Source organism: Mirounga angustirostris, unplaced genomic scaffold, assembly GCF_029215605.1.
Source record: "Mirounga angustirostris isolate CCGP_5_RB_7025 unplaced genomic scaffold, mMirAng1.0.hap1 SCAF_1, whole genome shotgun sequence".
Lineage (NCBI taxonomy): Eukaryota > Metazoa > Chordata > Mammalia > Carnivora > Phocidae > Mirounga > Mirounga angustirostris.
Genome location: NW_026991709.1, coordinates 143417393 through 143433463, shown reverse-complemented (window position 1 = coordinate 143433463; position 16071 = coordinate 143417393). Strand labels below are relative to the sequence as shown.

General features: G+C 39.7%; 1 protein-coding gene across 1 annotated transcript in view; it reads left to right on the top strand.

The window, feature by feature from the left end:
• The window catches only part of GADL1 (glutamate decarboxylase like 1), a 163243-nt gene that overhangs the window by 82344 nt on the left and 64828 nt on the right, over positions 1-16071 (top strand). Inside the window, exons 12-13 of the mRNA XM_045903926.3 lie at positions 1134-1333; positions 10717-10768. Coding sequence (XP_045759882.1) covers positions 1134-1333; positions 10717-10768 — 252 coding nt within the window. The remainder of the gene's footprint in view (positions 1-1133; positions 1334-10716; positions 10769-16071) is intronic.

Here is a 16071-nt window from a genome sequence, read left to right as displayed (position 1 = left end):
TCTTCCTTTCGTATCATTAAGGTTTAGAAGATACTCCAAATGAGAAGTTCATATATCTGTGTTTCTTCTGTTTGTACTATGTGTCAGGGGAATGTGAAGGAAGTGTGGAATATGGGGAGTGGCATCATCACCCTAATTGCTAGAGGGAGGGTATTCTATGCCCAGTACAGTGTTAAGCTCTATGGATACAGACATGAGTAGGAAATGATTCCTGCCCTCAAGAACTCGCTTGGCAGACTGCATATTGAGTAGGGGCAGAAAGGAGTAAAGTCAGCAAATGCAGCCAAATATAAAAGGAAGAAGTGAGTCCAATGGGATGGGCAGGAAAGAAGCTGAAGGGAAAGTATACTTGAGATGGGACCCAAAGGAAGGGCAGACCTAGATAACAAGGAAAGACCAGGTTCAGTGTTAGTAAATTTCAGAACTGGTAAATATGCTGCATGTATTTTTTGAATGTGTCAAATATTATATTAAAATAGAGGTAAGGTCAAGCAAGTAGTGTGAGCAAAGATACACATGGGGCATGATCTAGTGGTTAAGGGACTTCGGGTAGTTTGGTTCTGTTGGGGAAGCAGAGGGTTTTACTAGGTATTCTGTAGCAATGAAGATGCTGAGACAATTGTGGGGCCCACGAAGGGGCTATAAATGACTAGTTTTTTGCCTATGAAATTATATAAAGTATGTATAGTATGTTAGATTTTTTTTTCCAATATGGAGCTTTGAGTGAGTTATAGACAGATTTTTTTTCATCTTGAGAAATCGATCCACTTTGATACTCTACAGGTGATGACATGGTCACCTCCAAGCTTCCAAATACTCATCAATAAGATTGTGAAGATGCACTTGGCATTCTCAACTCGGAGGGTTTTTTTTCCCCAAACAAAATAGGTAACCTGTGTCTCAGTGTTAATATACACATATTGCTTCCCATGCAGGGAAGTCAGAGTGAGAGCAGGTGCTTTGGCACAAGGGAGTAGAACATCCTACAGGTTTCGTTTGTGGGTGTGTGTTTTTGAAATCAAGTGTATGCTAAAAATGGACAGTCTTACAGCCTTTGTTTGTTTGTTTGTTTCTTTCTTTCTTTCTTTCTTTCTTTCTTTCTTTCTTTCTTTCTTTCTCTTTCTTTTCAAAAGGACCTTCTTAAGAAATGCTACTCTGCCAAGGCATCTTACCTCTTCCAGCAGGATAAGTTCTATGATGTCAGCTACGACACAGGAGACAAGTCTATCCAATGCAGCAGGAGACCAGATGCGTTCAAGTTCTGGATGACTTGGAAGGCCCTGGGCACATTAGGTCTAGAAGAAAGAGTCAATCGTGCACTCGCTTTATCTAGGTACTTGCCTGTGTGTGTATGTGTGTGTACGTGTGTGTGTGTGTGTACGTCTATAACAGAAAGACTTGATGGAAATAACATTTGCAAAGTCTGGATACATGTTCTTTCTTGTGTGCATTTCCCCTTTCATCTAATGACCATTTTCTCAGTACCTGCTACATGTTAGGAATTGTGAACCAAGCAGTCTTACCCCCACCCTCCCGGATCCCAGCCCAGTAAGAGATACACTTAGGTGACGAAGCTGATAAAATACAAGTGAACCTACTTTTTGGTAAAGGTGGGTACATGATGCTCCAGGAGCACTCAGGAGGGTTCCTTAGTATTCTTGAGGGACATTGGCAGAAGCCCTGGAGGAAGTGACATTCACCTAAGACCCAGGGAAGAAAGGGGAGAAGAATGGTGCAGGCAGAGGGAGCACCAAGCCCAAATCACGGTGACTTTAAAGACCTGAATAGCAGGTTTGTGAGAATGTGGGGCTGGAAGGAAGACGTGAAGGTAAAGGTAATGTGGAAGTGCTATGGCTACTTGTCTCCTTGTAACATTAGACACAAAGCTTTTGAAGCCGTTTTCCAAGACATTAGAAAAGCCTTTAGATACAGGTGGTGGACACTTGCCAACCAAACAAGACTCTTCCGCTAAGCATGGATCAGTGGGTGCACATGGGCAGGCCACAGCCAGATTTAGTTTTAAATGTGATTTTTTGAGCCTGAACTACATAGGCTTAATCTTCTCGGTGTCAAAACAAACAAACAAACAAACATTTAAAGATGTAAAATACTTAAAAATAGGGAGATTTGTCAAAAATCTGGATTTTGGGCTTCTCCCGAAGGATCAGAATGCTCTCAATCCCACCTGGTGACAAACCACTGAACATGCTGGTGCCTGTCTAGAGAACCACACTCCCCTGTACCTCCTCCTGTTTTTCGCAGACAACCTAGACTCACAACCTAGCTCTGGCATTTACAAGCAAGGTGACTTGGGCAAGTTTCTGAACCTCTCTGTACCTCAGTTCCGTCCCAGTAAAATGGAGATAAAATGCTATGTCGTTCAAATAGTTGTCATGAGGATTAAATGAACTGATATATGTCAAACACTTAGAACAGTGCCTGGCCTGTGCTACATGCCATCTGAGTTTTGGTTATTCTTACCTGCTTGACCACTATAGGCTTGACCACTATGATCTCGGGTTTGGATTCTCTCTTGTTCAGACTTCCTGGTCACATTGCACTTGCAAAATCCTGAAGTCTCTCCTTAGAGATTTAAGACAGTTTTCTCTTTCCTGACTGGGAGTTGTATGAGTGCTCCGTGCAACAACTGTCTGAAAACTCAGTGTCTTAAAACAGCAATTATTTATTCTCAGACATCTGCAAGTGGGCTGGAGTGGCTTTATCGCATACTGTGCCGGCTGGAGGGGTTGGTGGAGGGTCCCTGTCTACTCCCCACATGCTTGGCATCTTCCTTGGATTAACAGGTGAGCCAGAGTGTGTTCTTGTGATGGAGATGACAGAAGACCAAGAAGACAAGCCCCATTATGCAGGCCGACTTTGAAGTCCTGATTGTATCGTATCTACTGGCATTCCAACGGCCAAAGCAAATCACATGGCTAACCTCAATGTCAAGAGGCAGGGGATACAATGGGCCTTTTATCAGGAAGAACTGAAAAGTTACATGGTATTGACCTTGAAAATGAAACAGCCAGTTTTTTACCAGCAAAATGGGTTTATTTGGGAATGGCAGAGGAATTGCAGTTCAGGAGATTCAAACTATGGCAAACCATAAGCAAGTCTGGAGAACAAGAGTTTGCTTATATAGAGGAAAGGGGGAAGTTGAGAGGGGTTGCTTTAGACATGAGACCATTGGACAAGACAGAGAGGGATGGCTTCTCACTGGCTGGTAGTATGGCTTCTCATTGGCTGGGGCTTTTGCTAGACAAGGAGAAAATCTTCTTCCCATTTGCTGTGATAGTCGAATAGGCTTCTTCCAGTTGGAAAATGCAAGGTATGCCTTTTCCTGTTGAGGTCTGCAATCGATGTCGAGTTTGTAGGGCACAAAAGCTCCATCTTCAGGGCTTCCTAAGTCCATTTCAAATGAGGTCTCCTTTATTATTTTTCATAATGGCTTGGATATAAGGACAGGTAAAAAGATGGATTTGGCATTTTTAGAAGATTGTTAAAAGTCAGCAATTCTAGTGATTATGGCTTAAGTAGTTTAAAAAATCTATAAATCCTCTACCATTTAGGATTCTTTATGTGGCAAGCAACAGAAACCGTAATTCAAGATACTAGAAACAAAGAAAGGTAATTTATTACCCCATGTTCCTTATAAGCTAGTATAATGATGACTTCTGGAATGACTTCATTTAGGGGCTTAAACCGTATCATCAGGCCTCAATCTTTTTCCATCTTTCAGGGTTGCTCTCTTTTATGTTGGTTTATTCCTATGGAGGAAGATGGCTGCTGTGAGTGCCAGATCTCTATCCTCTATCATCCCAGGTTCGAGTTCAAGGTCCAAATGAGAGTGTGTTCCTCTCTCAAGAATCCTAAAGAAAGTTTTCATATCTGAATGAGGCAAATGTCCATCTGTCATCAGTTACTGTTGCCAGGGAAATGTGATACTCTCACTGGTCATGCTGAGTCACATGCCCTCCCTTGGCATTGGGCAACATCAGTTCCTCCTATAAAAAATATGCTGAAACTAGGTGAGGAATATGCTTTTATTAGAAGTAGGGTTAATGTACCTCCATCAGAATTAGGGAGATAATTACCCAATGGTGAAAAAAAATGACACTGTCCACCATAATTATTCATAGTTTCTGTTCAATTAAAATAGAAGTTCAGAAAGCTCTGTTTTCCTTTTTTTTTTTTTTTTGTATTTTCTCATACTACTTAAGTGTGGCAGAATCTCTGCATTGTTTTGTCTAAGCTGCTAAGTAATTCATTGACAGGTGTCTTGAAAGAAGGCTAGATACAAATATTTGATGATCATATTTTTTATAAAGTTAACATTCATCTCAGGGTAGAATTTAATTTATAGTCTAAGGATACTTTCTAATTTTTGCAGAGAAATATCACAGGAGAATAAATGTTAACACTTCAATTCAATTCAACAAACACTTATTGTTTGTAAATGTTTGTCAAGTTGAATTGAATTGAATTAACATTTCAGCAAGCATCACTGCAGACTCTGTGACCTATATCTAAATATTTGAAAAATAATCCTCCTCTTTCACTCTGTTATTCATCATAGTTTCTTTGCCTTAACTTTCCAGTTTTCATATATCCAACCCTCTCTTCCTGGGGTGGGCAAAAGTCATCCTGTTCTCCTACCCCCAATGCCAAGTAAATGCTGAGTTCCTTTTATTTTTCTTTTCTTTTTTCTTTCTTTTTTTTTGAGAGAGAGAGAGAAACATACACAGAGAGCAGGAGGAGTGGAGCAGAGGGAAAGGGAGAGAGAGAATTTTAAGCAGGCTTCATTGCCCAGTGCAGAGCCTGATGTGGGGCTCAGTCTCACAACCCTGAGAGCGTGACATGAGCCAAAATCTAGAGTCAGGCGCTTAACTGACTGAGCCTCCCAGGTGCCCCTATTTTTATTTTACTTTTGGCTGAGCCCTTTGAGACATGTCACTTGGAATGAATATGAAATTATAAACTTGGAGAAAATTTTTCTAGGATTAAGAATTACATCAACTTGGCAACATAAGTCTTTATTTTTATGATTTTATGTATTTTCAAATTGGTTAATTGGTTTGTGGTTTCTTTAGGAAAGGAGAAACCTTTTCTTAGAGCTGGGATCTATTCTGTTGGAGCCCATGTACAGTAGTGTCCTAGTAAACTGGCTCTCAGGAGGAAGAAACAAAAGCCCCAGTTGGTAATGCCTATCAATCCCCGCGGTGTAGATATTCCCATTGTGTAAAATTGCAAGCTGTCAACAGTTGTGATTTGCAAAATTCCTAAATATTTAACAGTGGGCTCTCACTAGCCAGTCCATATTTGCTCTGAAACACCATTGCTTAAGTGAGCCAATGTAATCAGTAGAAACCACTGACTCTTGAGAGTTCAAACTCCATTTCTCATCAAGCTCACTGACCCTAGGCCACTGCCTTTAAAAACGATTCTCATCTGTGTCCAGAAGGCTCTAGCTGGCATAATGTCTATAATTTCAGAATTAATGTTGTTTTGTTCCAAGGAGTATAATTCCCTTCAGTAGGTAAGAATTAGCAAAGTAAAGCTGCAAATGAGGGTTGTGTTAGTATTTGGGCTGCACACCGATTACCAGCAGCCTGAGACAGCCAAGACACCCATTTCCCTAGACCCTCTGTCAAGATCTCTCAAATACTGGAAAGGCTGGGTAACTCTTCCCCCCTGACATTGCAGGAAAGATTGCTCTGACTCCACAGAAATAATATTTCCATGTTCTTGAGTCTAAATTGAGCTTAGTTTGAAATTTGTATATTGACCTTAAAATTGAAGGGCTGGAGTTTGATGGAACAATGGGCTGCCATCCCCCTGATCAGATAGTTTGCTCTCTCTTCCCTTGGGAAAGCAAAAGCAGACATTAGAAGACAAAGATTCCTTTTTAATGAGTTGTTAGAATCTAGGAAAAAGGGAAAAAATTAGTGCCTGGAAGATCTCTAAGGCCTTTACTAATTTCCATTTGACCCTCGTCATTCCAATCACCAAGAGATCTCTTATCTGGAGAAATATTAATGACTAAAAACTTGCTTTCTCCTTGGGTTGTTTGAAAACCAGTGACATCGGGAACCTAAAGCAGCATACGATTATGAAGTGTAACTGAAATGCAGAGGGCTGGGATTTAAAACCACCACCACTGGTACCAGGCAGGTGATTGTGTATCCCTGATATCTGTCTAGGAAAGTTGAAAATGTTTCCCAATGCCCAGGGCTACCTGTTGCTGGGGGCACCTTCTAGGCCTCCGCTATGGCCCTCGGGTTAAATGGATATTCAGTCAGAGGTAATTTTTTAAAGCAAGCCGAGAAAAGTCATGTGTGTAAATCTTTTCAACAACAACAAACAGCTCAAGAATTCCCATTCGGCTACTTCATTAGATCTCCAGTGTATCATTTATCTAGTCCCTTGACACACAATCTCTGTAATCTCTCAGATGGCATTCATTTCACTGACTTGCATGAATACTGGGGGATTTATTGTTTTCAGCGTGGAAAAGGTGAGCAGATACTCAATGGCACTTCGGAGCTAGTGTATTTCTCTAGGTGATGAGAGAGGGGGCAGTCTACAGGGCTACAGAAGGGTCAGTGCTTTCGTTTTTCTTTATATTGGTAATTTTTCAAAAATCACAATTGCAGGAGACCGTAGCATGTAGGTGTCTGTGCTGAACCACACAAGTCATGCAATATGTTCTAATATATGCAGAGCATACAGAAAACAGATGGAGAAACATCTCAGGAGTTCTGGGAGGCTCCATGCATCAGAAAACAATTTCAAATGAGGAGGTGAGGCTGGGAGAGAAAGTTGGTCCAGAGTGTTCCAAGGGAGACCCTGGAGTAGCTGAGAAAGGGACTGAAAGGCTGCTTCCAGAAAGCAAAGAACATCCTGTAAAAGGGCAAGTTAAAGGCAAAAACATCAGATATAATCATTTAACAAACAAGAGAATTGAAGGTCCTCAGGGTTGGAGGCATATTTGTAAGCAAAGGAAAGAGAAGTGTTTGGGAGCAGGACTATCATTAATGTCTGCTTCAAAATCAAGCCAGAATCTTCATACAATGGGTTTTTTTTTTTTACCCGGTAGGATTGGTGAAAATTCTTGCTAGTGTGTAATTTTTTTCCCTCCCTTCTCTCTTTGCTAAGCCTAGCAGGAAGCACAGTGATGAGTTTTATAAGCTATTGTTATTTTTTGAACCCATTTACCTGGATGCCTTTTGGTAGAAGTGGTTTCTGGTTCCTGCATTATATCCCCAAACTCAATGTACATCCTTTTCTGGTTTGCATCAGATAAGAAGAGTTGTTTTTTTTTTTTTTTTTTCCCCCTGAAATGTATTTTATCTTAAGTCGGCTTCCATGTATTGAAAAGAAAAATTGTGAGGAAAAAATCATCCCTATGAATGCAGGCAGAAGTGACTCAAACCTTATTTGGATTCCTTCCCCAAAATTCCTTTCACTTAAACTTTTATTTAAGAAGAGGGGAAGATACCCTATTGAAGAAGCACTTCTCCCAACTAGCATCTCTGAAACTGCCCTCTGTGGGATAATAGACTTCCAGAAGATCTTAATGAATGTTCTTCCAAAAAACGTTTCCATGGTCAAATATGTTTGGAAAGGCTAACTACTCTGTTATTCCTCTCTCGGAGATATAGTGTTCCTGAGGGGGCCTGTAATATGGAAACCTTTTTCACTTTGTTTTTAATATTTTTAACATGCAGATACTGTTTATTGTTCAGCCAACAACCATTCTCCCTCTTTTTCTTGCTAAGAGAACCTTGATTTTATTTAGGTGGCAATAGTATAGCTGGGAACATTGGTCTCAGCCAATCTCCACTGCCTGTAGTGAGTTTAGGCGTAAATATATGACTCAGCCTCAGTCAAGAAGATAGAGGAAGAAGTCTTTGAAGGCTTCTGGGGAAAATATTCTTACCTCAGTAGAGAGAAAGGAAGAGGAAATGCTTTTGCTCCAGCCCCCTCTCCTCCTTCTTGGACACTCGTGGAAGGCCATGATGCATGGAATATGGCACACATCTTGAAATGATAGAAAATGCCTGGTTCTTGATGACAGCATTGAACCATCCAACCAGTTCAATAAATGTCTTTATGAGTTAAGCCAAGTGCCCTTCTAATTGTAGATAAAAGTAATCTAATTGGCATGCCTAGCATAGCTCACATTTATTTGGCAATTGAGCTCTTTTATGTGGGAGACCTATGAACATGAGTTGGCATAGAGCATAGTTGGGGGACTCCCGTGTGAGCCTCTTATTATGGTTGTAATAGCAACCCTTCACCCAAACCACATCTACTCTCAACTCAGTTGGAGTGTTAACACTCTGGGCTCTGAGAGTGGCTACAGTGGGGACAGTGGCCCTGACACAAAGCCCAGGTCCCCATGGTTAGCAAAAAGCAGAGTTTTAACTGAAATGATCCAGCTCTGTTTTAGGACACCTTTCTCTTGGGAGCAGTTTTAGCCAGTTTGACAGAAATAGCTTAAATTGAGACTTTCGTGCAAGTTTCCTACAGTCATCATCTGTTAGGGAAGGATTTTACCCACCTAGTCCCACATCTCCATTGCAGACAGGAGGAAACTGAGGCAGGCTGGGGAAGCTAAGGAACTTGCCTAGTCACAAAGTTGATGAGCTGTGCAATTAGAATCTTCTAGAATCAGTCCCAGGACTTCTGGAGATGCAAAGCTTTTCCATAGCGTCGTGGTGTCCAGGATTAGTGTAGGCTTCCTCAGGATGAAGTGTAGTATTGCTTTGGAGTTCACAGATTTCCTATATACATTTGTGTCTGAGAAGCTTGAAAAAAGTATGGTTCACAAGCTTTCCTTGTACCAATAGAGATTGTATCTGTCTGTCTATTATGTTTGTGCTTTACATTTGTCTTTTTTAAGTTCCCTTTCAAAAAGTACACAAGTAACCACATCTATGAAACTTTGCAAAGAAATATAAAAAGAATTAGTAACTACCCCATTGCATTGTTTGTTCCTCCCCCCGGTAAACACTAACAATTTATTGTGTACCCTTCCATTCTTTATTCCGTGGGGGGGAAATATATATATATATATATATGGATATAGGGATAGGAATTACTTCTGCTTTCTTTTTGATAATTTCTTAAAAAGAGAAATCATATTATTGACATTTCTCAGTACCTTGCTTTCATCTCTTGCTAATACATCACGAGCATCCCTGTGGTTTAATTGAAGTAGATGTAATTCATTTTTTTTAATAGCTATGTCATATTATGTTGTGTTGCTATAATACATTTTATCTTACCATTTGCCAATTTCTGGATTTTTAACCTTGTTTCTGGTTATTTTGTGTGAAATACATGCACACATGTGTACACATAAATTTAGGTAAAATTACATATATGCATGGTTTTACTTAATTCTTTTGAAACAATGTTTGAGATTAGAAAAGCAGATTGTGTTATTTCAGTTTTCTTGGAATTGAGGCCCAAGAAACATTTTTGTTGTCTTTAAATATTAATTTAATATATGTGGTTTAGTGATATGATCATATTCCATATAATTGCTTTTTTAAAAAGATTTATTTTTATTTTCTTTTTTAGAGGGAGGAGGGGTAGAGGGAGACACAGAGAGAGGGATCTCAAGTAGACTCTGTGCTGAGTGTGGAGCCTGGCGCGGGGCTTGATCCTGCTACCCTGAAATCATGACCTAAGCTATAATCAAAAATCAGATGCTCAACCAACTGAGCCACTTAGGTGCCCCTTCCAGATAATTATACCATAATTCCATATGATGAATGGACCATAATTTTCAAAGCCAATCTTCATTCTTGGGTGTTATGTTTTTTGTTTGTTTGTTTCTTTTGCTGTTACATATAAAATCACAATAAATATTCTGGCAAGTACATTTTTGTCAATGCCCCTGATCACTTCCTTACATTTTACCCCCAAATCTGAGATACTGGGTCAAGGGTTATGAACTTTTCAAGACTCATAATCAAATCACTAGTTTTTAAGGACAATTATTTCGAAAGGCTCCTCTTTTTATATAGACAATAACCGATCCCAGGGAAGAGGTGTCCATGTTGATTTACTCTATGTTCTCAAAGTCATTTTCACCTTTTTTTGGTCATATTCTGCATCTCCTGTATCCGTGCCCTTTGCTTATGGCATGATAGTTCTTTTCTCCCTGACATTGGAGAGGACTTCTTAGACATTCTGTCAGTGGCTACAGCCCACTTACTTTTAACATGATACTAATGATCAGTCCTTTTTCCCTCTGTCCTGGCCTTGGAAAAAACGATGTTGAGCTTCCTTGATCTTAAATGAGCTTACAGGTAGGACTCTACACCAAAAGCCAGCTAGGTAATTTAAGTAACTGTGCTAAATCCCCATCTAGAATATGAATGTGAAACCCACATGGCCAGAGATGTATCTCCAGTCTAGGTGGTTTTCATACTGGGGTTAAAGTCTGATGCTAATATGAGAGATAAACGTCACCTCATCCAAAAGATGAACCTTTTTACTCGGGCCCCAGGGGTCTGCAGTAGGTTCAGGGATATCTGTCTAAATCCATGTTTATCCCTTTTCCCCTGCCCTTCTTTATTTCTAAGCCTGTATTTCTAATCCTGTCTCTGCATTTTGAAATAACGGTGTTTTTGTGTGTCACTCGTGTTCATGGAATTGTTAGATGCCAGATTATAAATATTATTTGTCTTTCATTTTTAGGTACCTCGTAGAAGAAATCAAGAAAAGAGAAGGATTCAAGTTATTGCTGGAAGTAAGTGATTATGGAATTGTGCTCGTGATTTTGTCAGTCAACAGTGATGAAGGTGGCAATTTTCTAATCTGTTATATTTCATTGGTTTTTGTGTTGCAGACTTAGAAACAAGTCATTAGCTTAATTCATGGAGTCCATTATGTTAATTTACTCTATTAGTGAGTATTTTGCCTTTGTTGGATTTGCAAAGAACACACTTGCCTTTTAGTATTGAAAATTAAAGTGCTCAATAATAATTACCAAGGATAATACTGAATAAATATATAAATTGCATGATGATTGTACTGTGAATATTCAACTATGCAATAGTGGTGCCTGCATATGAAAAATCAATTAAGTGAATGTACAATGATGCATAGAGTTTTCTCTTTTTATAAAATAAGGAGAGTGTATTAGCTTTGGAGCAATGGGAAAATAAGTCATTTTGTGGTTGGACTGTTTGCTATGTATAAGACACAAAATGGTTGCAAAGATAGAGGAAAAAAACTGTTTTTTTTTCCCTAAAATATATGGTTAGAAATTATGAAGAATCTTATTTAATTCTGGTTTTTAAGAAATATGAAGTGTGGGATGTTCTCTTAGATCTTCTTATAGCATATATTATATAGCAATTTTTAACCTAATGTAAAAATCACCTAGAGATTACAACCTGGGAATCTTTTCATATGTAAGCAATCTGGCTAACTTTTGGCATTCTTTTATGCAGCAAGATTTATTGAGCAATTACTATGTGCCAGGTATAGTTCTAGGCACTTCAGGTGTAAGACAGGGAAATTCCCTGCTCTGGTGGTGCTTATCCTCAAATGGCAAGTGACGGGCAGTAAAGAAGCAAATTAATACCTAGCAAACATCAGGTAGTGAGATGTGTTAAGAAAACAATAAAGCAGGTTCATGAGAGAGAACCTAGTATACAAATAAAGAGTTACAGATGTGGCAAGTTCTATAATAAAAATAAGGGTGGAATGCTGGAATGATGATGTGGGTGGTGGGGGGTGGCCTGTTTCATTTGGGGTGTCCAGGTAGGGCCCTCTGAGGTTGTCTTTGAGGTGAGACCTGATTGATGGTAAACAACATGCCATGCGGATATCTGAGGGAAAGGCGTCCTAGATAGGATCAATAAACAACTACAAAGGCTTCCAGCTGAAAAGAGTTCTATGGGGCTTCCAGCTGAAAAGAGTTCTATGTGTTTGAGGAACCGGAAGAAGATATATTAGGCAAGAGGCAGGGGTGCAAGTGGTGATGCAGGTGGAGAGGTGGGCAAAGACCAGAGCAGGTGGAGTCGGGTAGGTCCTGGTTTTGGCTCTTATTCCATGTGTAATCATTGGAGAAATGTTATGCAGACAGGAGTCTGAATTTCTTTTATTTATTTATTTATTTACTTACTTACTTACTTTTAAACTTTATTTTATTTTTTTTTTAAGAGGGAGAGAGTGAGAGAAGGGGCAGAGAGAGAATCTTATGTAGGTTCCATGCCCACTGTGGAGCCCAACACGGGGCTTGGTCTCAGGACCCTGAGACTCAAGAGTTGGATGCTTAACTGTCTGAGCCACCCAGGCACCCCCTGAATTCCATTTTAAAAGATCATGCTAAAGATGCCTGGGAAGAGAGGAATGGGGTGGGAGGAGGTAAAGGGAGGCCAAGGAAAGGGTAATTTAAACCAATTGGGATGCTGTTGCTGTGGCCCAGGTGAGATATGATGACGGTCCTTCCACCACTATCTACAAAAGAGTCCAAAGTTCCTGAAAAATAGGGACATGAAGGAACTTGCAAAGATAACAAGAGAATCCATATTTAAGTGACTTTCTGGTAACACCCCAAAGAAGCAAAAAGATGAATTTAGAGTGTAGGACATTCTGCAGGACAGCTGACCTGGTTTCTTCAACAGGTGGTGTGAAGAAAAATTAAGGAGGGGGGAGTGATGATCATTCTGGGTTCAAAGAGACAGAAGAGACCCACTAACCACATGCAACACATGGAGCTATTGGAATCCTAGTTTGAGCAATTGTAAAAAGTAGGTTTTGAAATAGTTGGGAAATTTCTATAGTGAAACTGGCTGTTGGGAATTACTGATAATTTTGTTAGGTATGACAACGGCATTATGACTACCCAAGAAAACGTGTGTATTTTTTTTTAAGATATTATTTATTTATTTGAGAGAGAATGAGAGACAGAGAGCAGGAGAGGGGGAGGGTCAGAGGGAGAAGCAGACTCCCTGCTGAATAGGGAGCCCGATGCGGGATGCGATCCCGGGACTCCAGGATCATGACCTGAGCCGAAGGCAGTAGCTTAACCAACTGAGCCACCCAGTCTCCCAAAACGTGTGTATTTTTAAGAGCTGCACGCTTCAGCATGTAGGGGTAAAACAACAGCTATAGGATTGCCTGGAGTTTGAGTCTGAGTGACTTTTTAAATTTTCTTGAGTTTGAGTTGCCTTCTTTATTTCCCTGAGGTTGAGTTTCCCTCTGTTTTTACAAGTCTGAATTGCTTTCTTTATTTCTCTGGCTGTGGGAGCCATGGTGCTTATGGAAAGTGCTGTACACCTTGGAACTGCAATCTTTTGATAGAGCTGAAAGAAAAAGTGATGAAAGAAAGATGAACTGTTTTAGAAGTTATTTATATATTCTTCCTAAAAGCTTAAAAGTGAAGGGAGGAAACTCGCACCATCATCTTTAGGGAATTGCAAACATTGACATCCTTGTTATGCAAGTTAAGGTGGGTTTTCATCGTTAGGCAGCCTTCTGCCCTGGATATTTTATCTATGGGAGCCAGATGGCCCCAAAGCAGTGAAGGTGGCTTTCTCAGTGGTACTCCAGAATTCCTACTTACAAGAGTTTTTGTATGTGATCTGCATTTGCCTCTCTTCTCTGTGCTCCATTTGGAGAAATAATGTAAATTTAGACCTTGAATCTTATATGTAAGTGTCAAGGCATTTATCCTTTTTGTTAACAAATGCTTACTTTGGATTGATTAAATATAACTCTAATGCATACTTAAGAGAGATTTGATTATAGTCTGTGAAACTGAGCCTTTCAGTTTAGGAAAAATGAAAGTCTATAATTATATATACACATATTTCTATATTTTTGTACATGTAAAATTTTATTTATATTATATATATAAAGAATATATATTTTCATTCACTTTTTAGCAGATAGAATGTTAAGTGGAATATTGAAAACAGGAAATGAACACAACAAAACAGAGTATCTTATCCTGAAAAGAGCAAAAATAATGCATATCTTCTTGAAGATGATTGAAAGTTATCATTTCAAATGAATTCTGCATTATTCATAGGGCCCTGAATATCATCTCTTTGTTTTTCTGTGTGGGAACTAAGATCTAACAGATGTTTTCCTAGAGGTATATTCATTTGTATACTGTCATTCACATATTTTATTTTGATCTCTCGGGAGAGTCTTAATTATTCAAGTTTTTGTTTTCTCTTCCTGAGTTCTACATTAGGAAGAGTTATTTAGGTTTCATAGCCTTGCCAGGTTATCAAGGATCTTCAAGGACATCTAGTCACCTTCCTGCTCAAGGCAGGAAACCTCTCTTGACAGTAACCATAACAGGAAGTCAACCTCTTCCTGAACACTTCCTGTGTCAGATAATTCACAGCCTAGTCCTCTTCCCTGGAGCTCTAATTATTCATATTCTATTACTTGTTGACCCCTACTATTCATATGTATCAAGCATATTGCAATTTATAGTTATCTTTTTATCTAGTTTTATTAGATCACAGCACCCTTCTAATTGCAAAATCCAATGCACATTCTTAAATCTTCATCTTGTTGGACTTCTGTAGCATTTTACACCATTATCCACTCCCTCCCTCTTGAAATGCTCTTCTGTTTTGGTTTCTTTGAATTTCTTGCCCAGTTTTTCTCCTTTCCATGTGACTTCTTCTCAGTCTGTATGTGAAGGAGGTCTCTTCATCTGTGTAGCCCATTAAGTATTACTTTCCTCGCTTCTGCCTTTAGTTCTTCATTGTGTCCACATACTCCCCCTGAAATGTTTAATCCATTTCTAGGACTTTGGTATCATTGGCTTCACTAATGTCTCTATCCTTGTCTTGTCTCCTAAACTCTAGTCCTTTGTACATAGGTATGTCCTGAAATTTTCAGTTAGACTCCCACAGGAACCTCAAATTCAGTATTTTTTTTTTTTATCATTTATTTTAGAGGTGGGGGAAGGGCAGAGGGAGAGAGAATCTCAAGCAGACTCCATGCTTAGGGCGGCCTGACATGGGGCTCCATCTCACGACCCTGAGATCATGACCTAAGCCGAAACCAAGATTCGGACACTCAACCAACTGTGCCACCCAGACGCCCCTCAAATTCAACATTTCTAAAGCTGAAGTGTAGCCATTCTCTTTTCCCAAATTCCGTATTCTTCTTTCAGTCATTAGAACTATGATCCAAACAAAAATCTTGATGTTGTCTTCACTATCTCCCTTCCCCTTCTCTTAAATGTATCTTGGGCACTTTCCTCCACTCCTGAAGCCACTGCCTCAGTTCAGGCTCCTATCACTCCTCAGGTTTGCCCTGTCTTGTAACTCATCCCCTTCCCAGGTTTGCCCTGTCTTGTAACTCATCCCCTTCCAGTCTCAGACGCCTCTCCAGTGCATCTCCCCACGGCAGCCACACTGTGGCCTTTCTAAAATGAAATCTGCTCCCTAGATGGAAACTCTCCCATGATTCCACATTGCCTCTAGAATCAAGCCCAGACTCCCAAGCACGGCAGATGAGGAAGCCCTTCGTGAAGTGACTCTCATTCCCATGTCCATCTTCTCTTCTTTTCAGTTCACCTTGTCCTCTATTCATTCCAAGTTCTTGCCGTGCCCCTGAATATACGGGCTTTTACACGTGCACTGTTCCTGTTGCCAGAAATGTTTCTTGTATTATGAGAAAATTCTTCTTTTGTAATTCTCATTCCATTGCAGTTTAATTGCCTATACCTATTTCCATTACTAGTTGCCGAGTTCCCAGAGATAAGCATACAGTGTAAGCCATTTTTCTAATCGTAATGTCTGGTCCAGTATCTAGAACACAGAAAATCCTGCTTATTGAATTGAACATTTCAGTTACCTTTCTATGGTAGGCTATAATTCTTTAACATTCCCCCCCAAATACTGTATGCAAAAATAGTGATGTGTCTCACCTAGTACAGATTTAAATGGGGCTATTCATCCACTTGAAAAGGACATCTCTTTCTACCAAAATAGCTCCAGATAATAGTCACTGTGCTAATAGAGAGCCTGCTGTATGCCAGATACAGTGGTAAATATTGGAAATAATCTCTGC